The sequence below is a fragment of the Euprymna scolopes genome, chromosome 17, assembly GCF_053919585.1.
Source record: "Euprymna scolopes isolate OS-2025 chromosome 17, ASM5391958v1, whole genome shotgun sequence".
Classification (NCBI taxonomy): domain Eukaryota; kingdom Metazoa; phylum Mollusca; class Cephalopoda; order Sepiida; family Sepiolidae; genus Euprymna; species Euprymna scolopes.
The window spans coordinates 128,443,009-128,466,956 of NC_136498.1; the positions used below are offsets into that span (position 1 = coordinate 128,443,009).

The 23,948-nt window shown below is 31.4% G+C and overlaps 1 protein-coding gene across 1 annotated transcript in view; it reads right to left on the minus strand.

Moving 5' to 3' along the window:
* Positions 1 to 1,012: 1,012 nt before the first annotated feature.
* The window catches only part of LOC145296968 (renin receptor-like), a 110,646-nt gene continuing 87,710 nt past the window's right edge, over positions 1,013 to 23,948 (minus strand). The window contains exons 7-8 of the mRNA XM_080143197.1: positions 6,542 to 6,661; positions 1,013 to 3,202 (exon numbers count right to left, since the gene is read on the minus strand). Coding sequence (XP_079999323.1) covers positions 2,987 to 3,202; positions 6,542 to 6,661 — 336 coding nt within the window. The 3' untranslated portion in view covers positions 1,013 to 2,986. The remainder of the gene's footprint in view (positions 3,203 to 6,541; positions 6,662 to 23,948) is intronic.

Below are 23,948 nucleotides of genomic sequence, written 5' to 3' on the forward strand. Positions count from 1 at the left end.
TAATTATAAATCTTTCTTATCTATTTAGCAACAGCTCAAACAGTAAGAAACATGGCTGGAATATTAAATGTTTTGGTTTCGATTCTAGCTAAGGGCACCCAAGGCATTTTTTTTTTTTTTTTTTTTTTTTTAACTTTTGAAATGCATATTTTATGACTTGGCAACTCTGGGCATCCCTTGCAAAAAGTTGAAGACATTAAAAAAAAAGAATTCGAAATTTGTAATTTCTGTAGAAAAATTAAAAATAAAGAAAATCAGAATTTATCAAAAAGCAGGAAAAGAAACTTAAGAAATTCGCAATCGAAAATTGATCTGCATAATTTAGTCATGTAAAATTTTGTGAGTGCTTATATGAAGAGGGTTAAAAAAAACAGCAACGATTTGATTTGGGCAGACACATGACCTGGCTGCAATATAATAAAATATTTGTTATATAATTTGTAAAAATAAAAATTAAAAATATGAACAACTAAAATTTATTAATTTCTGTAGGAATGACTTTATTACACAAAGTGAATTGAAATTCATATATATATCCCCTGAAACCATAGGTATCAATGACTAATCAAATATTATGGTATAATATTATATATTAAACTCTTAAAAAACATAAATTGAGCACTGTTTTTTTTTTTTCTCCAAAACACAATATATATATACAAACTTAATAATAATATACAAAATCAATATGAATAGTCATGCGATACCTATCGGTTTCTAACATGATACGCAAGTTTGTTTGCGGACAAAAAATTCTGCAGCTTTATCTTCCGTTGTACGACTACTAAATGTAAGTCGACACAAACATAAAAATACAATAATCGACTGTCGAGGAATGTATCTGGTGGAGAATTGAAGGACATACACCTGAATATGTACGCACAATCATGTGACTATTTAGTAAATGAATACAAAGGAAGTTCACCCCTATGCTGCAGGGGGGGGGGGCATATGTAAACTTTTATCTAATTATTCTGCCAATCTAGTTCTACAGTACAAACAAATTTGACTGTTTATTATTTTTATTATATTTTTTTTTTTTTTACAGAATTTGGTCAGAAAACTCTGCAAACTTTACACTGCTAATCACAAACGAAAAGAGTAAACGCCATTTAACAAGACGATAATTATCCGATCCCATACCCAGAGATAAATATGGTCCATATCCTTTCCAATGTCCGGCATTCATTGATCCTCATTCTGTCCTAGGCAGCAGGGAGACCTGACGTTGCCCAGGACAGAATGAGAATCAATGAATGCTGGACATTTTCAATAGTTTTTATTGTCATCAAAATTAGTGAAATTCATTGTTTGCTCCTGTTGGGAATCCACTACAGTGCACAGGGAGGAAGCTTCATATATTTCCCTGCAGTGACTTCGTTCACAACACATTGTAGTCTAGATTGCACTGTAGAGAATCTACTGATTTTATAAAATTAAATTTATATGGCTTGAATTAAAGTCTGATATGAAAACGTGCAGCATTCCTAGATTAATCCATAGTTTTTTTTTTTTGTTTTTTTTTTTAAATGAGAAAGAAGCTGAATTTTAAACATTGTATTTTTTTTGTTTACTTGATCATGTTTTGGAATTCTTGGATACAAGTGCAACCAATAAATTATATATTCCTAAATCCATAGTTTGAAGTGAATTAAAACTTGATAACTTGAAACATTTATTTTTTTTTACACAATCATTTTATGGAATTTCTGTAATTTCTACTGATTTTGACATGACACGCAAGTATGTAATAATATTTTCACCCGAAATGCATCGGTTTAAAAGATCACCAATGTAAACAAGTGCTGCAGACTATATTCCAGACATTGGCTTTTTACGCTTTTTTTTTTATTATTCCGCTAATTTTAATAATAATTACAGTATTGTTGCCTCTGGATAATATACTCATTATCAGGATGAGGAGGGGAAAGGTTGTAGGTGAAGTAACAGTGAAAATATATTTTCAACACGCAAATATATTTTCAATAGGTTCCACACCCAGTAATAAATATGGCTCATATCCTTTCTAATGTTATTAAATATATAAATGTTATTAAATGTATAAAAACAATTTTTGATAATTCATCCAATCACCATCATACAACTAACATATAATATCATTGTAGGTGTTCTTCGGTATGATAGTGAAAGTCAAAATGTTTGAATTTCAAGTGAAACCAATGGTGTCTACTTAATTTTTATGTCACAGTAATGAACGTATCCAAAAATTACAAAAAACGATGAGGTAGAAAATTAATTATTAATGAAAACAGCTTTCGGAGACAATAAGCAAAAATTGAGTTTTCCTAATTTTTTCAAAGTTTTCAGAAAATAATTATCTCCCTTGTTACGAAACGACCTCTCATTTTCTTTTTCTTTAGCGAAACTTAATTTTTGTTAATTGTCTTTAAAAACTGTTTTCATTAATAATTAATTTTTAGTAATTTTTGGATATGTTCATTACTGCAATATGACAAGTAGATACGATTGGTTTTCACTTGAAATTCAATATTTCGATTTTCAAATTTCACTCTTATAATGAAGAAGCACCTTATCTAATATCAATGCAATAATAGACTTTCGACGTTTCTTGGCTAAAAAGCCCTTCAAAAAATTTTTACACCATTATTCAGAAAGTTTTGAACAACCGACTTAAAAGAAAACATTTTTATTTTATTTCCCACCAAAACTGAAAGGAATCACTGAAGAACAAGAACAATATATGTACACACACATTATATAAACAATTTGAGGGGGGGGATAACTAAAGGGCATATCTGACTGCATATCATATTTCATTTATTTTAGCAAAAGAAAAAAGAAAAGAAAAAAAGTATTATTTATTCTTTGGAATTCAATCTATTAAAAATAAAATTAATTTTACTAAATTTAAAGAATTTTTTTCTTTTTTAAAAAAAAAAATCCTATTTCCATTTTGTAGTTTAGCTATCAAAACAAAATTAAAAGTGTTTGTTCTATTTAATGTTTATTCTTTTTTCAAGCGTTGGCTTGTCATTCTGTAAATGACGCTGTCCCGCCCAGGGTCCATGTTCCAGATTCCATGAGAAATAATAAAGAGAGCAACTGCTAAAATGATCATTCCCCACAGGATTATGTTAAAGATGGCAGGATATTCATCTCCATAGCTGGCGGCAATGTTAGCTTTTTTCCAGGCAGACACTTGTGATACAGTAGCAGTATTCTGAAATATAAACATAAGTATATGATGTAGATTTTCTTTTAAGAGTGCTCTACATTGTGGTCATAAAAGCAGAGTTATTAATAATTGAATATTATCAATTTCAAACAATACAAATAAAGAAATGTAATCTATTTAATAAGAAGAATGAATTATTTTTTAAATGTAGACAGTAAATTTTACTTGAAAAATATGAAAACAATAAATCAATGTTAACTTTTAAAACTATTTTAATAAAAAAAAATGGGTAAAAAGGTTGGTTGGTTGGTTGCTTGGTTGGTTGTTTTAAGGCATATCAACCCTTTTCAGGTTATTTAATGCCGAATCCAAAGGTTTGGAAGAACAATTTTTTAATAGAATATATTTGTTGTTTTCAAGTCGGTTTCTATTTAACCCGTAGTTTGGACCCTAACAGGTACTACCACTCCAGGTCAGAGTGGACCTGGGAGCAATGGCAATTAAAGTGTGGCTCCACACTCCTCAAAGCCCGCAAGCTGGGGCCTCATATAGTTTAAGGTTATATCTAGGACCGAGTAAAAAGAAAAAACAAAAACGATATATATAATTAAAATCAAATAGGGCGCTATAAAATAACATCTCCTTATGGGTTGTGGACCCAACTGATTTTTTTTTTTTAGAAGAGCGTCTATATACAATAAAACAAGAGCATTTTTATTCTTATGATTTTGCAATTTCCTTTTATCAAATTTTTCCTTCACTGTATACTTGTTATCCCAAGATAAAAAGACTTTGAGGAACACATATTTGTCTCTGATGAGTTGTTTGGTGAACTTCCGCTATTCAACAAAACATGTAAGATGTACTACATTAACATATGAATAAAATACACAAGTGAAAAATAAATACATTTTCTGGTTTTAAATATACTTAAACAGCCACGTAAGCTTGCACGCGCAGATCATAATGTCATAATAATTATATCACTATGGACGGACGTCTCGACATTTCATAATAAAATGTTTAAATCTCAATGATATTTCTTGCGGTTAAAGTTGGCCATGTGGTTTGTTCTTTGCTAATGGAGTCAGAGATGGCTTTGTGGGTGGGTTCGACTCTCCCGATCAGCTGTAATCATGACACCCTTCACTGATGATTCCCGAAAGGATGAAATACCAGTGTCAGTAAATATTTAAAAATTAATATAGTAAGAATTATATCAGCCCCTTTAAGAACTCGGATTAAAGTTAAAATGAAAGTCGGTCACTTCAGCTCACATGCGCAGATCATGATGTCATCATTAAATCACTATGAACGGACGTCTCGACATTTAATAAATTCCTGTGAAAAACACAAAAAAGACACAGGTTCTATGTCTATGTCTATTCTCGCCGTTTCTATCCAAGTCTTCTAGCTGGAGAATGTGATTGGGGCTACCAACTTGCTGATGAATTCTCCCTCTGGGTGTCAACGAACATGACCAAATCAATCACTGTTTAAGATTTATTTTGCATGGATTGTGCAGATTGAATTTGGTAGGATATGTTGAAGACAGTACATGCCAAAGACCTCAAATACATGAGAATCTTTGCACAGGGTCCAGGCCTTGCAGCCGTACAGCAGTATAACGCATATAAGCACTTTGTATATGTTGAATATTGTTGAGAGCCTTTCATGAAAGGACATTTCCTTCTTTCAAATATGAAGAAATTACAATTTCTTATATAAATAATAATGTGTGTGTTCATCCATCGAAACGACGAGGACCATTTGATCATCCTGTAGGGTAGGGAGGGAGGAGTCGTCATCAGTGAGCACGGATATGGCTGATAAGCTCAATCATTGCTTGAAAAGCTCTATTGCAATGAGAACAGGGAATGATAGCAGATGTCGAGGGCTTCAAAACATTGTCCTTCCTGTCCTTTCTGTGCTTAATAATATAACAAGCCGTGCATGCGTGGTTCCCCTTTGGTGCTGCCTATGAGATGACGTCACAAAAAATAAAGAAATGATGAATGTAAGAAATGTGAAGGGCCAACGTTGCCTTCACATTTTCGCCAAGTTTCAGAAAAATCTAATGGATAAGGCAAAAGCTATGGGGTAAAAAGTGTCATTTTTTTTACAATTTTGGGGCATTTGTGACCTCTTTTGAGCTCCTGGAAACGCTGAATCCCAGTGAAAATGGACAAACGGTGCAGTTTCACACCTTAAGATAGGTATATTTGAATTTAGCACCATGAAAACCACTATATAGACATACATATCAAGTTTTTGAGTAATATGAAAAAAGACATGTTTTTTTAGACTAAAAGTCCCAGAGGGATGCCAGCCAAAATTTTGCCTGGGTCATCCACACTGAGTTTATATTAAGAACAATGCCCTCCACATTTTGGCCAAGTTTCAGGAAAATCTAATGGATGGATCAAATACTATGCAGTAAAAAGTGTCATTTTTTTACCTATTTTGAGCCCCTGGGCACAGTGTGAATTGTGCAGTTTCAGGGCTTAGCACATGAATATTTGAGTTGACTACTGTGAAAAACCACAAGATAGTCAGACATGTCAAGTTTTTATTGAGAAATATGAAAAAAGAGCCACAAAAAGCACTAAAAATCCCCAAAGACGCGGACCAGAAGTTTGCCAGGGTCACCCATACTGGATTTATATTAAGAACAATGGGCTCCACATTTTGGCCAAGTTTCAAAAAAATCTAATGGATGGATCAAAAGTTACAGGCAAATCGTGTCATTTTGGGGCATTTTTGACCTCTTTTGAACCCCTGAATATTTTCACAATAAATCAGGAAAAAATAACAGCTAAAAAGTTAAATATTTAGAGATTTCTAAAAAACCTGAATCGTCATGTTGGAATTGGGAATTTAATATGTAATCGGGAAAAATATAGGAATTGTCGCATTACTAATTGAAAAAATTGATGTATTATTGATTTTGATCAACTGTAAGCAAATGCAATGTAGCGCTTTGAACGTAACACTTTGAGCGTAACACTTTGACACAAGTTAATGCAAAATCATGAATGCACTGCTTTCTGATATCTCATAAATTTCAGTTTACGATCACCCAAAATGAGTTTGTGGACGTTATTGGTGTTTTCTGGGTCAACTGATGAGTTTGAGAGGTCAGCAATCATTTGTGTCTAAAATAATGTTTTATCAACTTATGAAATTCACACGTTTCTACTATTTTGAAAATTTGCAACAATAACTTCACTTAACTGTAATTTGTAAATCAATAATCTGATGAAGTTCAATTTTTGACTGCACCATTTGAAGGTTAGTACTTTTAAAAAAAAAAAAAAAACATGGATTTTTTTTTTAAATAGTGATGCTATTTCAATATCAGTCGAAAGAAATAAAACAAATAACCTGTGTATCAGCTTCCATGAGACTTCTAGCTTTGCGGACCAAAACTCCATGGATTGGCTTTGTGACTAAAACTTCTACCATGACGCCATCCTTGTAAAGTTGACGAAATTCACTGGTCATCTGAAAAAAAAAAAAAAAAAAAAAAAAACATTATTTTTGTAATTGATTATGACAAACTTTTAAGAAGCAAAAATAAAAAAATAAAATAGCCACCAAAATGTTAATTTGTCTTTAAGTTTTTCTTTTCTTAGAATTTAGCAGAGGTAAACTGTAAATTAATGCTTCTGGGCAGTTGCTACTAAAAACAGCTTATCCTGCCTTGGTCTGTACCGAGAGGGAGATGACCTGTGACCTGAATTCTTAAATTCAGAGCATACTGATGAAGTTTTCCAGGGTGTTGGGAAGAAATTCTCCTTAAGACAACGCTTAAACAGTTTTATAAGTATGGGGACAAGTTCTGGTTGAAGCTTTTCAACACTATAATTGGAATGCCATCAGGGCCAGTAGCTTTACTAGAATCAAGGTTCTTGATTAGCTTGGCGACATCACGCACAGATATTTGTATGTTGCATAGTGTGTTGTCTGTTGTAGGAGGAAATACAGATAGTGGGCCACATAAATGGCCCATCACCTTCCAGGCTGATTATCAGAAACGGATTCTTAACTGGTACATTTTACCCAAGTCTCAAAGTAACTGAAGCAGCAAGGAAACCCATTCACATAATTCCAATATAATCAGAATATGATTACAAAAAATTGGAAGAACTAACCAATCAGATAAAACCACACTCTGCTACCAACCAATCAGAAACTGAAATCACTCCATAAAATATATTGAATCTCTTAAGAATTCCTGCACATAATTTTTTGTTTTCACATGGAAAAAAAACTCTTAATTTTGACACTTTTTGCAAAATAATTTTTAAATAAAAATACAATTTCCCTAAACTACAAATAAGAGAGACAACAAATTTAAACTTGTGCAATATTTTTTTTCTTTTTATTTTAAATATTCGAATAATTTTTAATTCTAACTATTTGTAAGTCATTTGAAAATCTTATTTCCTTCTGTTCCTCCCCTTCCCTTTGTTTGAGAAACCTGACTTCATTAAATACCAGTGCTTTTATTGTTTGGGGCAACTTCAAAATCTGCCGACTTGCAGGCACAGCAAAACCGTAATTTGGAACGTGCCAACTATGTCATAATGATACCAATTTGGTTTCTCCACAATTTATATGTGAAAACTTTACATAACAGCTGGAAAAGTAAATAAAACAATATCACAATAAAAATAAACCAAAACATTAAAATGAAAGTGACTAGCTCAGGCATACTGACATACAGAAAACAAGAAAATTGTGTTTTGCCACAAAGGATAAAATTTATATCACAATTTTAACAACCAAACTTATAAATTTATTTCAAACATTTCTTCTAAGATTCTATACACAAGATTCATTATCTAAAACCATTTTATATTTATTCGATAGAAAAAATATTCTTTCCTTGAAACTTAAATTTTATTAATAGATACTAAAAATATTTATTAATTTATTTTTTTGCGGACTATTATCCTCATCTTTCTTAGTTGCTGTTTTGCAACGTTTCGGACAATTATTCCTCTGACCTTCGTCAGGTGGTAACTGCGGCAGGATAGAAACTCCGAATCTCCTAATTGCATTCTCAGCAATCACTGTCATCCGTAGTTGTCGTCTCTCTTTTTTTTTTTCTTTTTTTTTTTTTTTTTACACAGTGGTCACCACTTATCAAGGGCCGGAAGCCACTCAGGGATTAGGGTTATTGCAAGTACATTACGTTAATGTGGAGATTTGATGAAGTGTTTACTTAAGGGGGTGGTTCATTAGGAATTTGTTAACGTTGGACTTGAACACATCCAAGTTGTAGTCAGGTGGGAAGCAGGCAGACGGAACAGAGTTCCATAGGCGTGCAGTTCTAAGAAAGAAGCTTTGTTCATGGAATCCACGTTTTGATTTTCAACATGTTTTTGGCTAAGTAAGGATTGAAACGGCTATCTTCAGACAATTCTCACCTGGAAATATAGAATGGATAGAGACGTTGAATCTCGTGAGAATTGTCTGAAGATAACCGTTTCAATCCTACCCAAAGCCGGCCAGAGGTTTATTTGGCCCAAAACGTGGTGAGACAAAAACAACTATGGATGGCAGTAATTGCTGAGAATGCAGTTAGGAGATTCAGAGTTCCTATCCTGTCGCAGTTACCACCTGACGAAGGCCAGAGGAATAGTTGGCTGAAATGTCGTTAAACAACAACAAAGAAAGATGATGATAATTGTTTGCAATAAATAAATTAATAAATAATACTCATCTAAATAATGAATTTCAATTAAATAATAAATTAAAAATATTGTTTAAAATATAACATCTTGATATAAAAACACTCTTTTCTTTGAAGCAATTCAATTGTATCAATAAATACAAAAATATTGTTTCAAATATAACATCTTGATATAAAAACACTCTTTTCTTTGAAGCAATTCAATTGTATCAATAAATACAAAAATATTGTTTAAAATATAACATCTTGATATAAAAACACTCTTTTCTTTGAAGCAATTCAATTGTATCAATAAATACAAAAATATTGTTTAAAATATAACATCTTGATATAAAAACACTCTTTTCTTTGAAGCAATTCAATTGTATCAATAAATACAAAAATATTGTTTAAAATATAACATCTTGATATAAAAACACTCTTTTCTTTGAAGCAATTCAATTGTATCAATAAATACAAAAATATTGTTTCAAATATAACATCTTGATATAAAAACACTCTTTCTTTGAAGCAATTCAATTGTATCAATAAATACTAAAAATATTGTTTAAAATATAACATCTTGATATAAAAACACTCTTTTCTTTGAAGCAATTCAATTGTATCAATAAATACAAAAATATTGTTTAAAATATAACATCTTCATATAAAAACACTCTTTTCTTTGAAGCAATTCAATTGTATCAATAAATACAAAAATATTGTTTCAAATATAACATCTTGATATAAAAACACTCTTTTCTTTGAAGCAATTCAATTGTATCAATAAATACGAAAATATTGTTTAAAATATAACATCTTGATATAAAAACACTCTTTTCTTTGAAGCAATTCAATTGTATCAATAAATACAAAAATATTGTTTAAAATATAACATCTTGATATAAAAACATTCTTTTCTTTGAAGCAATTCAATTGTATCAATAAATACTAAAAATATTGTTTAAAATATAACATCTTGATATAAAAACACTCTTTTCTTTGAAGCAATTCAATTGTATCAATAAATACGAAAAATATTGTTTAAAATATAATATCTTGATATAAAAAACATTCTTTTCTTTGAAGCAATTCAATTGTATCAATAAATACGAAAATATTGTTTAAAATATAACATCTTGATATAAAAACACTCTTTTCTTTGAAGCAATTCAATTGTATCAATAAATACAAAAATATTGTTTCAAATATAACATCTTGATATAAAAACATTCTTTTCTTTGAAGCAATTCAATTGTATCAATAAATACAAAAATATTGTTTCAAATATAACATCTTGATATAAAAACACTCTTTTCTTTGAAGCAATTCAATTGTATCAATAAATACAAAAATATTGTTTCAAATATAACATCTTGATATAAAAACACTCTTTTCTTTGAAGCAATTCAATTGTATCAATAAATACAAAAATATTGTTTCAAATATAACATCTTGATATAAAAACACTCTTTTCTTTGAAGCAATTCAATTGTATCAATAAATACAAAAATATTGTTTAAAATATAACATCTTGATATAAAAACACTCTTTTCTTTGAAGCAATTCAATTGTATCAATAAATACAAAAATATTGTTTCAAATATAACATCTTGATATAAAAACACTCTTTTCTTTGAAGCAATTCAATTGTATCAATAAATACAAAAATATTGTTTCAAATATAACATCTTGATATAAAAAACATTCTTTTCTTTGAAACAATTCAATTGTATCAATAAATACGAAAATATTGTTTCAAATATAACATCTTGATATAAAAACACTCTTTTCTTTGAAGCAATTCAATTGTATCAATAAATACAAAAATATTGTTTAAAATATAACATCTTGATATAAAAAACATTCTTTTCTTTGAAACAATTCAATTGTATCAATAAATACAAAAATATTGTTTAAAATATAACATCTTGATATAAAAACCATTCTTTTCTTTGAAGCAATTCAATTGTATCAATAAATACTAAAAATATTGTTTCAAATATAACATCTTGATATAAAAACACTCTTTTCTTTGAAGCAATTCAATTGTATCAATAAATACAAAAATATTGTTTAAAATATAACATCTTGATATAAAAAACATTCTTTTCTTTGAAGCAATTCAATTGTATCAATAAATACGAAAATATTGTTTAAAATATAACATCTTGATATAAAAACATTCTTTTCTTTGAAGCAATTCAATTGTATCAATAAATACGAAAATATTGTTTAAAATATAACTTGATATAAAAAAACATTCTTTACTTGAAACTATTTAATTTTATCGATAAATACTAAAATATTGTTTCAAATATAGCACATTGATATATAAAAATAAAAAATGTTTCTATTTTTATGGCAACAGTTTCTTTTAAAACAATTCTAAGTACGAAAAATCTAATAATTATCTCCTGTGTGAAAACAATGTACATCTCAGTAATTGTAATATTGGCCATTTTGATCATGGTAAATGACACAGACAAAAAAATAATAATAATAATCTGTCTTCCTTCTGTGCATTTTTTATTGTTTTTATTATGCCAAGGTAGAAACAGAAGAGTGTGATTGTGAGTAGACAAAGTGGATCGAGTAAGACATCGTCAAAAACCCTTGATGTCTTGAGACCAATCAGCCAAAGTTGGAGGGCCGCAGTCTCCTCCTCCTCATCATATAGAGGTGTGTGTGTGTGTGTGTGTGTGAATAACCACATCCTTCCCACTGAATCAGATGTTCATTAGCATAATGAAGAGAATTAGCAAGCCACGCTCATCAAATGGGAACGGTCTCTAATAAATGCTCTTCTGGTCGCCTTTTGATGTCTACGGAGATACAAGTACAAGAGTGACTGCATTTTAGCAGAGGTGGAGGAGTGCGAGGAGAGCAAAAAGAAAAAGAAAAAGAAAAGAAATGAGAAAAGAAAGAGACGACCGGTCGAAGTGGGCAAGAAAAAAAAAGATGATGTGCAAACCTTGGACGGGGAAGCGATTGATGGGAATTTGGAGAGTTCAAGATATAACAGAGATAAAAAGGAAGAAAAAACTTGAGGATGCAGAGAGAAAGACTGAAAGATGAGGAAGAGAAAAAGAAAATTTTCAAAAGAAAAACAAAAAAATGATCAAGTAGAAAATGAATCTTGGTCGATATGAAACCTTAACAAAAACAATAAAGATGGATGAGAAGTCAGATGTGGAGAAAGCATATCTGAATGGCTAGTCTATTGAGGTTTACCAGAAGTTTTTATTTATTTATTTATTTATTTTTTTTTTTAAAAAGAAGTCACCACTTATCAAGACCTGAAGGCCACTCGAGGATAACGGTTAATGAGTGTGCGGTAGTCATTGAGACAACAGCAAAGTAATTTTTAGTGGTGGAAATTGGATATAATACGATTATTTAAGGGGACGGCTCAACAAGAACTTGTTTACATTGGACTTGAAGACAACCATATTGTGGTAAGCTAGAATGCAGACTAGCGAAACAAAGTTCCACAGGCAGGCAGTTCTAGGAAAGAAACTTTGTCCATGGAATTTGCGTTTAGATGTAGGCATAGATAGAAAATGGGGGGGGGACTGTTGATGGTTGTTATAGATGAGTTTCTTTTGTGAAAATATGGCAAGAAGGAACAATAGATTGGAGCTCAGACGAGCACTTGCCATGAAAATAACGATAGAGCAGATACAGGCTCGCAACATTTCTTCTGTAGGAAATAGATTGCAGGGAAGAGAAAAGGGCATCACCTACTAGGTTTCGAAGCCAGTTTTGAACGCTGTCAAAGCAGAATAGGGTGCTCCGGTCAGCTCTTGCCCAGATATGGCAACAGTACTCCATTTTAGGACATATCTAGCTTTTATACAGGTTTCAGATTGAGTTACCTTCTGAAGCGGTAGAATGATGCAACCATTTTTTGGTGATACTATTAGAGCACTGGGAGGAGCTGGTGTCATTGTAAGAGCTAGGAGTGGATGACGTAAGATCAGGGAACTTTTGCCATTACTAACCAGCAGAGAGTTATCAGTCTCGACCAGGTATGTGTATACAGTGGAATGCATGGAAGTGAACCCTTGCCAGTGAGGGTTGAAGATATGTGTTGCATGGAGAGAACTGCTATTGGAATAATATGATGGGCAAGAGATGCGAGCCTTAAAGACAAGAGGAAGATTAAATCTGCAGAACAGGAAACGTTTTGTCTGATCGAAAGTATGCGTAAGTGTTCTTGAATCAGTAGATGTAGAAAAGCTAAGGTATTTTTTATTGAGACACCATATCTAGGTGATTGTCGACCAAAGCTAAAGAACACTTTGTCGGCCCTTATTGGTATAATTAACAAAATAGTTTGCACATTCTTATTCATTAATAAAACATTCTTGCATGTGGCATGATGGCTCAGAGTACTTGCCTAATATGCAAATGATTTGCGTTTCAAATCCTGAGTTTGAATGTGCCCTACTGATGAGCATAATGGAGGGCAAAACTCTAAGTCATGGATTGCTGGTCTGCACCTTCTAAAGATTATGTGAGCATTGTAAAAATAATTATATTGTATCTCTTAAAAACTTGTTATATATGCATACATACACACTATATATATATATATATATATATATATATATATATATATATATAGCACAAGAGAGATAAAATTTAGTTGAAAATTTATTTTTCAACTATAAGGTAAAAAAAAAAGAAAAAAAAAGCTATACCCAGTTACCCAAACACTAAAATAAGATAAAGAATAAAGTTACAAACTTTATTAGATTATCAAGTCAATAAGGGTTACAGAAGTGTGTGTGTGCGCACGCAATAGAGCTCACTTTTTAAATAAGAAAAATGTAAACCTGTATCAAATATGTACATAGTTATCAGAAATGTGTGTATATATATATAAGTTAGAAAAGCATTCCATCCAAGGCATGGAAATTGTTAAACAAAATGTTTTTACTATAGGCTTTAAAAATAAAGGTACAAAATTCAATTTGAAATTTATTTATCTTCAAAGTGCACGTTTATAAATTTTACAAAGTAAGGTATAAAAATTTAATACCTTACTTTGTAAAATGTATAAAAGTGCACTTTGAAGATAAATAAATTTTAAATTGAATCTTGTACCTTTATTTTTAAAGCCTATAGTAAAAACATTTTGTTTAACAATTTTCATGCCTTGGATGAAATGCTTTTCTACCTTGTATCGTATCTTTTTAAGATTATATTTTATTCAATTTATTAATTTGGATTTAAAAAAAAACAGATGAATGTGCTTTTGTATGTATTTATAAAAACTCTCCGCCTCTCTATTTCAGATTGTATTTCTCCTCACACCACATCTCATTTTTGCAACCCCCTCTTTGTATTATTACAGGTCTGAATATTCTGTTTCAGTTTGTAATTCTCCTCATACCACAACTTTTTTTGCAACCCCCTCTTTGTATTATTACAGGTCTGAATATTCTGTTTCAGTTTGTAATTTTCCTCATACCACAACTCTTTTTTGCAACTCCCTCTTTGTCATACATGTCTGAATAATAAGAAAATCTGAATTTTTTTAACAAAAACTTTAAAATAACCTTTTTAGATTAAATTTTTTTAAACTTCTTTGAGAATAGAAAATCTTTACAATTTAATAAGGAACATATTTCATATAGGTTTCATTAAAAATATTCAGTAGATAACGAGAAAAATAGAGATGAAAATTTCAAAAGGAGTGTATAACTGGCTACGCTCAGTAGTAGTCCTCGCTAGCGAAAGACTTTGTTATTATTTTTATTCTATTATTATTGTTTAAAACATTTTGTGTCCTGTGCTTTTGTGCGAGGACTAATATTTTTTTTTTATTTACTTTTTAGTAAACAAATCACATTGTACTTCCACTATTTAAGGTCTGGCTTCCAATACAGCCGGAAGTCACCCGAAGAGGTCATATTTTGACTGAAACGATAGCTCTGTTATCATTGTGACAAAGTAGTTTGTTTACTAAAAAGTGAATAAAATATTTTGCTTTTTTATTGAACACTGTCAGTAACCTCATTATATTTGTTAGTTTTTACCCTTGGATACATGTAACGGACAACTACATACTATATATAAAATTTAAAATAATGTAATGGAAACAAGGTATTTACAACTTTTCTTCCAATTTTCGGATTTTAATCATGTCAAAACGCACTTTATTTTCTTTTGACATATTGATTGTTGCTATTTATTCTGATGAGTTAAGGGCATAATAGATTCACTGATTGATATAATAATTAAGTGATTGATTTTGCGCTACGAAACAGATACTGTCAAGAATTGTAAATGTCAACTGAATTAAAGGAATAAATTATAAGATGGTCAACATCATGAACTTTGGAAGATAGTCTTTTGTCATTTATTCACTATATTGCTCTGTAATTACATTGAGCTTCACAAATAAGGTTTGGTAATATATTATTAGAAAATATATTTTCACAGAAATAAATAGTCTTTGAAGTTTTTAACCTTTAAAACTATACAAAAAAATATTTTTTATCATTCGTTAGAAAACCATCTAGTCAGTAAGTTATTTAATCACCTGCAATCACTGCATCAACTCGCTCTCGAATTTCTTACAGTACCAATAATTTATTTTTCAAGGGATCATCAGTTGTTTATCATGAAACACTGTTTCGAGGATTTAAAAACAAAACAGTATATTACTTCATGGCTCCCCAGCAGTGTTGATCAAACACCACCACCCTTAATCTTAGGAAGAAGACATGTTACAAACATTTGATCCAATTTCCTATTCTTAATTGCAATTACTAACCTTTTCATACTATAAAAATGAATTTCTTACCTGTGTGATACATCAATAACCACATTTAAAATGGATATATTTTTTAATTTATTCGTCTTGTATTTATAAGATTACGGATTAATCCATTTAACTACTTATCACCCCCACTATGATTAGTATTTAGTATATTTACATTCTTATTTATTTAAAATTAGATATATAAAAGGTTAAAAATATTTTTTACATATATACATTTAAAAAAAAAAATTTTTTTATTATAATTTTATTAAATGTAATTATAAATACATTTTATACATTGCTAATATAGTTTTGGATTTCCTTTATTAATATAGTCTGGTTAATCTTAAATGATTCAAAAGCATCAGGATAACGAACAAATGCTTTATTTAATTGTTTAAATATTAATATAATAGAATTGTAAATGTCAACTGAATTAAAGGAATAAATTATAAGATGGTCAACATCATGAACTTTGGAAGATAGTCTTTTGTCATTTATTAACTATATTGCTCTGTAATTACATTGAGCTTCACAAATAAGGTTTGGTAATATATTATTAGAAAATATATTTTCACAGAAATAAATAAATATATATATATATATATATATATATATATATGTCTTTGAAGTTTTTAACTTTTAATTATGCCCTTATAACTCGTCAGAATAATTTTTTTATCATAATTTTATTAAATGTAATTATAAATACATTTTATACATTGCTAATATAGTTTTGGATTTCCTTTATTAATATAGTCTGGTTAATCTTAAACGATTCAAAAGCATCAGGATAACGAACAAATGCTTTATTTAACTGTTTAAATAATATATATATATATATATATATATATATATATATATATATATAGGTAGGTAGGTAGGTAGATAGGCGCATATAACAGAAAAGTGAAAAGTACCAAAGAAGCACCCTAAAGACAAAATAAAATAAATTATCTCATTCTAAAAAAAAAAAAAAAAAAAATGGTAGCAGAAATAGCAATTTATTTAATGCCTTTTTATTCCTGATGAAAGGATAATTCTTGGTTTTGGTGACAATTCGGTGGCAAAAAAGGCGGGTAATTTTACACAGACAATGTCTTCTCGCCCCCCCCCCCTCCGCCAAAAAAACCCCAGAATGGTAGAGGATGAGGGGAGGAGGATTAAAACTATATGGTGACAAAAACGAAAAAGAGAAAACAAAAAAAAAAACACACAAAAAGACATTATCTCAACCAAAAAGGCTTGCACTCATAACTCCATTAAGTCAGAATATTTCAAGAAATAATAATGCTGATGATGATGATGATGATAAAGGTGCCGCTGAAAAGGAAAGGAAAAGATCATCTTTTAAGATATTAACTGCTTCACCTATTTGGGAGTGGCTAAATATTACCATACAATATACTGACAACAGATTCAATGAACTCTTTTCTTAAATTTTTAATACTAGCCTGGGTACCCGGCATTGCCCGGGTGTTTGGAGGTGTGTGTTGAGCAAAAAACAAACAAAAAAAAGTTGTAGTAGGCAGGCAGGCTCGAACCTGTGATGCGAAGGCGGAAAAGAAAGTGGAGGTGTGTGTAAGGGTGTTGGTTTAGCAAGAAAAAAAAAAATAGGAGTAGTAAGCATGTTTGAACCCGTATGACAACAGAGGAAAAAGAGGCGAAAAAACTCCCCCCAAAAAAAACGTCTTACCGATGTGCCATCACAGGCGGTTGAAATAATGTGTTTTATGTGACGTTGTGGAAGCAAGGGTTGAATGACTTGCAAAAAATGTCAGCAAAAAAAAAAAAAAAAAAAAAAAAACGACTCTCCCCGTAGAAAAGTGCCCTATTGAGGATGAAGGAATTAATGTTTTTGGCTAATTTTTCAATATTTGTCGTCGGAAGCGTCGTGCTTCAAAATGATACTGATCTTGTGAAATCCATCACCTCTGTGGAAAGTTTTATGCAGACTTACAAACATACATTTAAACAGATTTTTGCCCTTTATATTATAGACTAGCGGATGGGGGGGGGGTACCCGGCGTTGCCCGAGTGTTTGGGGGTGTAAAAGAAGAAAAAAAAAGTTTTGGTAGGTTGTTAGGCTGAAACCCGAACCCTTGAGATTAATAGGTTGATGTGTTCCCGCCACGCTACGAAAAGTGAGAATGTGTGAAATAAAATGATTAAAAAGTGATGTGACAAAAGGTGCGTATTTAACGAGGTCAAACATCACGCCACAGGGAATGAAAAGTGGCAGGTGCGTGGAGAATTTAATTCCGCAATTATTTTAACTGCGGGATAGTTTTTGGGGTTTGCTTTTTTACCCAACTTTGTCTGGTTTTGTTTCTCCAATGTGTTGGGGAAAACCAGCTTCCCCCCCCCAATTTATTAGGGGAGTGTCCAAATGAAAGCAATTGTCTGATATGATGGTGAAAACCAACATTGACCAAACATCCATCGCTTTCTGGCCTGTAGCCGAGAACTGCTCCTTAGTTTCACATCATTTTGGGTTTTATATGAAAAAGTCGAATCAACATGTGAGAGCCGAAATAGCAATAATTTTGTAAGGTCGCTGTAAATAAATCTAGACGCGACGTGTGTTCGCAAATCCTAGATATTATTATCTAGGGGGTATATAAACACTTCTAAGCGATAGTAACCCCCCCCCCCCGGGAACTCCCGCACAAAACGCCTTTCTTGGACATACAAAAACGCGTGCGCCCGTTTTGCCTTTTATATATATATATATATATATAATCAACCACAAAAAAATGTTTACACACACACACAATATCTACTAAACATTATCCTCGAGTGTCTAAGGGTTTTGTCAGGACGAACTGGCACGATGATACTTTGCACTATACTGCGACCCAAACAAGATCTCCTCGGAATAGTTAACCTACACTGACATATCTGAACAATGGTGCACCTTCTCCAAGTGACATTACCTCAAGTAACAGTACGAAGCTGGATACGCCAAACGACTAGATGAATTCTTCTCGTTGAATCCAGCAAGACAGAAGAGATCACACGATAGATATAACAGAATTAAATAGTCAATTGGGGAAACGACAATAATGCCCTCTTCTTTTTTTTTTTTACAAACTTGATGTTTGAACAGTAAAGGCGAACTTAAATAAAATAATCGATTATCTATGTATCTTTAGAGATCAAGTGTTACACCCAGGAAGGAAGTGTGACCCTGATTTCTGAGAATTTTGAAGTAAAATGAAACAAATATGTATATATGAGAGTCCTAAGGTGAACAGGAATACAGATTAATTAATCGTGTGGTATCAAGTTTTACAGAATATTTTTTGGAGGTAATATTATATAAGACAATCCCAGCCAAAACGAGAATAGCTCAATATATTTGAGCAAACAGAATTTATAGTTTTTTTGTGTAAATTTTATTAAGACAGACATTTTTCAGAACAGAAAGTTACTGTTTGAATAAAGAATACAGTTCAGATTATTTTCTTTAATCCATGGGTTTTCGATGTAGGTTCATCTCCTCAGAAAAGTCATTATCAAATATTAGATCTAATTTGAAATAATATTGTTATTTAGCATATACAAAGAAAATATATTTAAAAGTGAATTACATCTTTTTATGGAGCATGGATAAAGAAAATAGATGAAATAAGAGTAGATACAATGAAAGGATATGAATGCATGGTATCCGGGTGTTGTGATAATCCTTGTATACAGTGGTATAATGTAGTCAGAGTTTGAGTTTCTGGAATAAATCCACATCTTGGGTAGATTCCAATTTATTGGAAGCTATTTTTGGTCCTTAATGATAAGTCTTTAAGTATGAAAAGTCCAAGGTTTATTCCCCCTCATTTTTTGTTGGTACAATCCCTGCATGAAGTGTCCGCTGGGAGCTATTTTTCTTTTGTAGATTAAAATTATATATTAAAAACCTCCATAATATTTTTGCTAAAAACTTAGGATAGCTGGAGATTTTTTAAATCAGATATTTTAAGGATGAACTTAAAATAGAGATACAATAAGATAATGTCCAAAATATTGTAAGGTAAAATTATAAAATCTGTCATATACAGTATGTTTTGAGAATTTTTTTCACGTCCCTTGTTAAATGATGTGAAGAGAAAAAATGGATAGGGGTTAAGGAAAAAAAAATGGATATGGGTTATGGAAAAAAAAATGGATATGGGTTACGGAAAAAAAATGAATATGGATTACGGAAAAAAAATGGATATGGATTACGGAAAAAAAATGGATATGGATTACGGAAAAAAAATGGATATGGATTACGGGAAAAAAATGGATATGGGTTACGGAAAAAAAATGGATATGGGTTACGGAAAAAAAATGGATATGGATTAAAGAAAAAAAATGGATATGGATTAAAGAAAAAAAATGGATATGGGTTACGGAAAAAAAATGGATATGGGTTACGGAAAAAAAATGGATATGGGTTAAGGAAAAAAAAATGGATATGGGTTAAGGAAAAAAAAATGGATATGGGTTAAGGAAAAAAAAATGGATATGGGTTAAGGAAAAAAAAATGGATATGGGTTACGGAAAAAAAATGGATATGGGTTACGGAAAAAAAATGGATATGGGTTACGGAAAAAAAATGGATATGGGTTACGGAAAAAAAATGGATATGGGTTACGGAAAAAAAATGGATATGGGTTACGGAAAAAAATGGATATGGGTTACGGAAAAAAAATGGATATGGGTTAAGGAAAAAAATCTGAACGATATTCTTTAGTCAAACAATAAATTTCTGTTCTGAAAAGTTGTTTTTATTAATTAATAAATTTTTCGATTTTATTTGCAATATTTACAAAATATTTTAATGGTATTTTGATTAATGCTTAAAAAATAATTTATTAGTATTTATTTCGATTTTTTTTTTCAATATTTAAAAAATAGTTTAATGGTGTTTTTTTTTTGAATACTTAAAAAATAGTTTAATGGTATTTTTTTTGAATATTTAAAAAATAACTTAATAGTATCTATTTCGATTTCATTTTTAATTTTTTGACACAAATTTTTACTAGACCATAAATACAATTTTCAAAGCATTTCAAGAAATTTCCAAGGATTCTTCAAGACCCTTTCAAGGCAAAAGTCAAAATTCAGACTTCAAATCTTTTCGAACCTTGTCAGAGGATTAACTGCTCCTCTTCCTCCTCGAAATGTGTACAGAACAGGTGTCTTCATTTGTTTCATGACATTGAAAGAATGGATAAGAATGTTTGGGTCAATAGATGTAGAACAGTTGAGGTAATAGGGTCAGTTTGTAGGGGAAGGCCATAGAAAATAGGAAGTGATAAGGATGGATTTGGAACAGGGGTCGCCAAAGTTTTCAAATGGAGGGGGTAGGGTATATTGCCGACTTTTTAGAGCTACGCGGTGGGGGGTGGGGGTGATCTGAACGTGTTTCATTGTGTTTGCTTATTAGCTTTGCTTTTTATAGAAACTGGTTCTCCAAAACTTCATTCTTTTAATCATTTTATGAACAGAAAAATAAACCACCAAACTATTTCCACGCATTTCTATTTTTTAATTTTTCCTCAATATTTTCACGTTTTCTATAGGAGCTCTGTGGACCAGATTAAAGAATTTGGCAGGCCACATCTGGCCTGCAGGCCGTAGTTTGGAGACCACTGATTTAGAAAAAAGGGGGATAAAAACCTGGCCAGGGATAGGTTAGTTTAAAAGTCAACTTCTAAAAGCCGTCCAACATATGCCAGCATAAGGTTAGAAGAATAACAAGAGACTGCTTTATTCGGCGAACTTCAATTTTTCCATTCATGTTCTATCTAGAGATCTTCTTGATCAAATTATTAGCAAGAAATCATCTCTGCCTTAAACTCATCAAAGACGGAAGATGTAGAGACGGCTTTCGACACATCAATGAAAATTAAACAATATTACATTGATTGCTTTTTCTCAATAAAACGATGACACGCTTCATTATTTGGACGGGCAGACAATCGAGGCAAGAAGATGATTTGAAATTAGCTCGGAAATTAGAAAACATTCTTTTATTTAATTTTATTATCTAACGAGCTTCACGGCAAGCTGAAGACAACGTCATCATCGGAGACTGGATGCCGTTTTTCATCTTTGGTGAGGAAGATTTACGCAACTTCCTTAACAATTATGAACAATCCGGTTGACACTGGCCGTCGTCCACTTTTCTTTCACGACTCTCCTCCCAACACCAGCGCAGACATCAAAAACAACTTTCTCCTCCTACTACTCCTCCCACAACAAAAGTGAAAAAAAAAAGGACCTATAATCATCGACTGTTATTAAAGTGATCCAAGTTTGTTAAGATGGACTTGCTGTTGAAAGAAAGACAAAGAACGCAAGTTAATGAAGAGATGAGAAACATCTGAAAATATGAGCGGGGGCGGGGAGACAAAAAAGATATTTGATGAAGATGATATTAAAAGCCGATATGGGTAGGGGAGGGAGGGAACTGCCAGAGGGCACAAAAATGTGCGGTGGGGAGGGAAATGGTTTTTGGTGAGAAGATCAGGTTTTCATTATTGTTATTATTATGGGCGATAAGAAAACATTAAAGAAAAAAAAATCTCTAAAAAGTGTCCCAGACTGTTTTAGCCACAAAACCACAGAAGTAAAAAATAAATAAAATAAAAATAAATAAACAAAAATAAAATAAAAGATATAAATGAAAAAAAAAATGTATAAATGATGGGCGGGTCGATAATGAGTGGATGGTTTTAAGAACTTTCACACCAAATCTTTTTTTTTTTTTCTTTCTTTCTAAAAGTCATAATTTGTTTTGCATTTAGCAAGAACTTTTATGTGGTTTCCTTGTCATTAAAAGAGGCAAAAACGTTTTGAGGAGGAGATAACCCTTGGAAGAAAGAAAGACCAAGAAACAGAGGATTGAACATGAAAAAGATTAACAATAAGAGTATGTGAAACAGCGTTTCTTTTAAGATATAACAATCATAAAAAAAAAAATAAACAAAAACTGGTAGGAGTATTAAACAAAAAGAAGAAACACTTGTGTGTGTGTGTGTGTGTGTCCGTGTGTGTGTGTGTGTGTGCGTCCGTGTGTGTGTGTGTGTGTGTGTGTGTGTGCGTCCGTGTGTGTGTGTGTGCGTGTCCGTGTGTGTGTGTTTTACTGCATATATTAGGTTGAGAAGAAAGTCATTGCGGATAATTTTAATTTTGATTTCAAATGATGTATTTTCATATAAGTTTCCGTTATTATACCTTTACTTTATATATTATTTTACAGAGCGCCTTTTCGTTCTATCTAATCGTTTAAATTACAATCGTTTTAAAACAATTATGTCTTCTTTTCAGAACGTTAAATACAGGATGAAAAAAAAAAAAAGCAAATTCGCACAATTTTCTTATTTCAATTCAAGCTAGGTTGAAAAGCTGCTGAAACAGCTCGTGATATCAATGAACCATTTGCCCTAGGACCTCTATTGAATGCACAGCATAATGGTGGTTTAAGAAATTTCATGGTGGCGACGAGAGTCTTGAAGATGAGCGTAAGTGGTCGGCCATCGGATGTTAACAATTAAGAGCTTTAGTCGAAGCCAATCCACGCACAACTATTCGAGAACTTGCTTCAGAATCAGACGTAATGTATACAATGATTTCCAACCACTTGAAATTGGAAAAACAAAAAAATATTGATAAATGGGTGTCTCATGAATTGAACGACAACCAAAAGAAACGCTGTAATGAAGTGTCATCTTCCCTTCTTTTACGCAACAAGAACGACCCGTTTCTCGACCTGGCTGTGACTTGCGATAAAAAGTGGGTTCTTTACGACAATTGGTGACACTCAGCTCAGTGGTTAGATGCCAACAAAGCTCTATGACACTTCCCGAAGCCAGAATTGCACCAAAAGAGGGTCCTGCTGACTGTTTGGTGGTTGCATTGGCAAAAGTATGCTAATTCTGGTGGTGCTTATTTCGATCAATAAATTTTTGTTTGAGCTAAAATGTTTATCTGAATTTAAAAGTCAAAAACATCAAAAACTTTGTCAATCCGATATATATATATATATATATATATATATATATATATATATATATATATATATAAGTGAGAACGTGTGCGTGGACACCTCTCAACCTATATACTCAATGAATTTTTGACGTAGAGACTTGAAATTTGATATATAAGGGATTCAGACATGTGGAAAATGTTTTAATCAGTTTTCATACAAAAAAAAGGGCTGCTAAGGGGTAAAAATTGAAAAATTGATATTTAAGGTGCCATCGGATTTTTATCTGTCAACTGTTTCATGACTGCACATGCGCATATCACTCACATGACACCTTCCTTATGTTAAGAATAAGTGAGTTTAA